Consider the following 2,500-nt stretch of genomic DNA (forward strand, 5'->3'; position numbering starts at 1 on the left):
TTTGTTTGGACAGCGATGTCAGTAATTAAAACACACAGCTCTGTTTGGACAGCGATGTCAGTAAATAAAACACACAGCTCTGTGTGGACAGCGATGTCAGTAAATGAAACACACAGCTCTGTTTGGACAGCGATGTCAGTAATTAAAACACACAGCTCTGTTTGGACAGTGATGTCAGTAAATAAAACACACAGCTCTGTGTGGACAGCGATGTCAGTAATTAAAACACACAGCTCTGTTTGGACAGCGATGTCAGTAAATAAAACACACAGCTCTGTTTGGACAGCGAAGTCAGTAAATAAAACACACAGCTCTGTGTGGACAGCGAAGTCAGTAAATAAAACACACAGCTCTGTGTGGACAGCGATGTCAGTAATTAAAACACACAGCTCTGTTTGGACAGCGATGTCAGTAAATAAAACACACAGCTCTGTGTGGACAGCGATGTCAGTAAATAAAACACACAGCTCTGTGTGGACAGCGATGTCAGTAATTAAAACACACAGCTCTGTTTGGACTGCGATGTCAGTAAATAAAACACACAGCTCTGTTTGGACAGCGATGTCAGTAAATAAAACACACAGCTCTGTTTGGACAGCGATGTCAGTAAATAAAACACACAGCTCTGTGTGGACAGCGATGTCAGTAAATAAAACACACAGCTCTGTTTGGACAGCGATGTCAGTAAATAAAACACACAGCTCTGTGTGGACAGCAATGTCAGTAAATAAAACACACAGCTCTGTGTGGACAGCGATGTCAGTAAATGAAACACACAGCTCTGTGTGGACAGCGATGTCAGTAAATAAAACACACAGCTCTGTGTGGACAGCGATGTCAGTAAATGAAACACACAGCTCTGTGTGGACAGCGATGTCAGTAAATAAAACACACAGCTCTGTTTGGACAGCGATGTCAGTAAATAAAACACACAGCTCTGTTTGGACAGCGATGTCAGTAAAGAAAACACACAGCTCTGTGTGGACAGCGATATCAGTAAATAAAACACACAGCTCTGTTTGGACAGCGATGTCAGTAAATAAAACACACAGCTCTGTGTGGACAGCGATGTCAGTAAATGAAACACACAGCTCTGTGTGGACAGCGATGTCAGTAAATAAAACACACAGCTCTGTTTGGACAGTGATGTCAGTAAATAAAACACACAGCTTTGACCACAGTGAATGTATCGGTCTCTCTCTCTCTTCGCTTTATCTTCCCCTCTGCTCTTCTATCTTTCTTTAATTCTGCCCAACTCCTCACCTGTCTCTTTCCCTCTCTCTTACTGCTACCTCCTCTCTCCCTTCCTCCCTCTTCTTCCATCCTTCCCTCCCTCTCTCTCTACCTCTCTCTTTCTCTACAGGTTTACTATCTGCCATAAAACGGAGGTTGTGAAGAATACGTTGAACCCAGTGTGGCAGTCATTCACCATTCCAGTCAGAGCACTCTGCAATGGGGACTTTGACAGGTATGAACTTACCCCTCGTCTTTCTCACCCCCTCTTTCTCTCTCTATCTTTCTCACACTCGCCCCCCTTGCTCTTTTTTTCTACTCCCCCCTCCCTCTCTTTCTCTCTCTCTCTCTCTCTCTCTCTTTTCGTACAAGGCCAAGTTGCTCAGCCTTCTGTGACAAATTACTCCACTCAAAGTCTGCAAAAATAAACCCAAATATCATCCAGGCTGAATCCCCATGTCTAGAAATGTATTAAGGGTGCCCCAGAGGAGTGTGGGTAAATGAGTTGGGTTCACTGAGTGTCAGCCGAACAATCACACATCAGCCATAGTGAGGTCATCACCCTGTCAGAACCAATCAGACACAGGGGATTGAGACGTGTTTCAGGAAAGCTGTGTTTCAGGCTGTGATTTGTAGACATTCAGACACAACAGAACTGACAGACTAATGTAATAATGTAGCGTGTAGATGCCCCCTGTCCTCTAATGGCTGATCTCATCAGTCAGCCAGTCAGTCAGCCAGTCAGTCAGTCAGTCAGTCAGTCAGTTAGTCAGTCAGTCAGTTAGTCAGTCAGTTAGTCAATCAGTAAGTCAGTCAGTCAGTCAGTAAGTCAGTCAGTTAGTCAGTCAGTCAGTTAGTCAGTCAGTCAGTTAGTCAGTCTGTCTATCAGTCAGTCAGTCAGTTAGTCAGTCAGTTAGTCTATCAGTCAGTCAGTTAGTCTGTCAGTTAGTCTATCAGTCAGTCAGTCAGTAAGTCAGTCAGTCAGTCAGTTAGTCAGTCAGTCAGTCAGTCAGTTAGTCAGTCAGTTGGTCTATCAGTCAGTCAGTCAGTCAGTCAGTCAGTCAGTTAGTCTATCAGTCAGTCAGTTAGTCAGTCACTTAGTCAGTCAGTTAGTCAGTCAGTCAGTCAGTTAGTCTATCAGTCAGTCAGTTAGTCAGTCAGTTAGTCAGTCAGTTAGTCAGTCAGTCAGTTAGTCAGTCTATCAGTCAGTCAGTCAGTCAATCAGTTAGTCAGTCAATCAGTCAGTCAGTTAGTTAGTAAGATAGTC

General features: G+C 44.0%; 1 protein-coding gene across 2 annotated transcripts in view; it reads left to right on the top strand.

Moving 5' to 3' along the window:
• LOC106566113 (copine-5) overlaps positions 1-2,500 on the top strand; it is a 289,627-nt gene that overhangs the window by 187,053 nt on the left and 100,074 nt on the right. For both annotated transcript variants that reach the window (XM_082959486.1, XM_082959487.1), the window contains one exon: positions 1,364-1,468. In XM_082959486.1, the coding sequence (XP_082815612.1) occupies positions 1,364-1,468 (105 nt within the window). The remainder of the gene's footprint in view (positions 1-1,363; positions 1,469-2,500) is intronic.

Source organism: Salmo salar, chromosome 12, assembly GCF_965601325.2.
Source record: "Salmo salar chromosome 12, fSalSal1, whole genome shotgun sequence".
Lineage (NCBI taxonomy): Eukaryota > Metazoa > Chordata > Actinopteri > Salmoniformes > Salmonidae > Salmo > Salmo salar.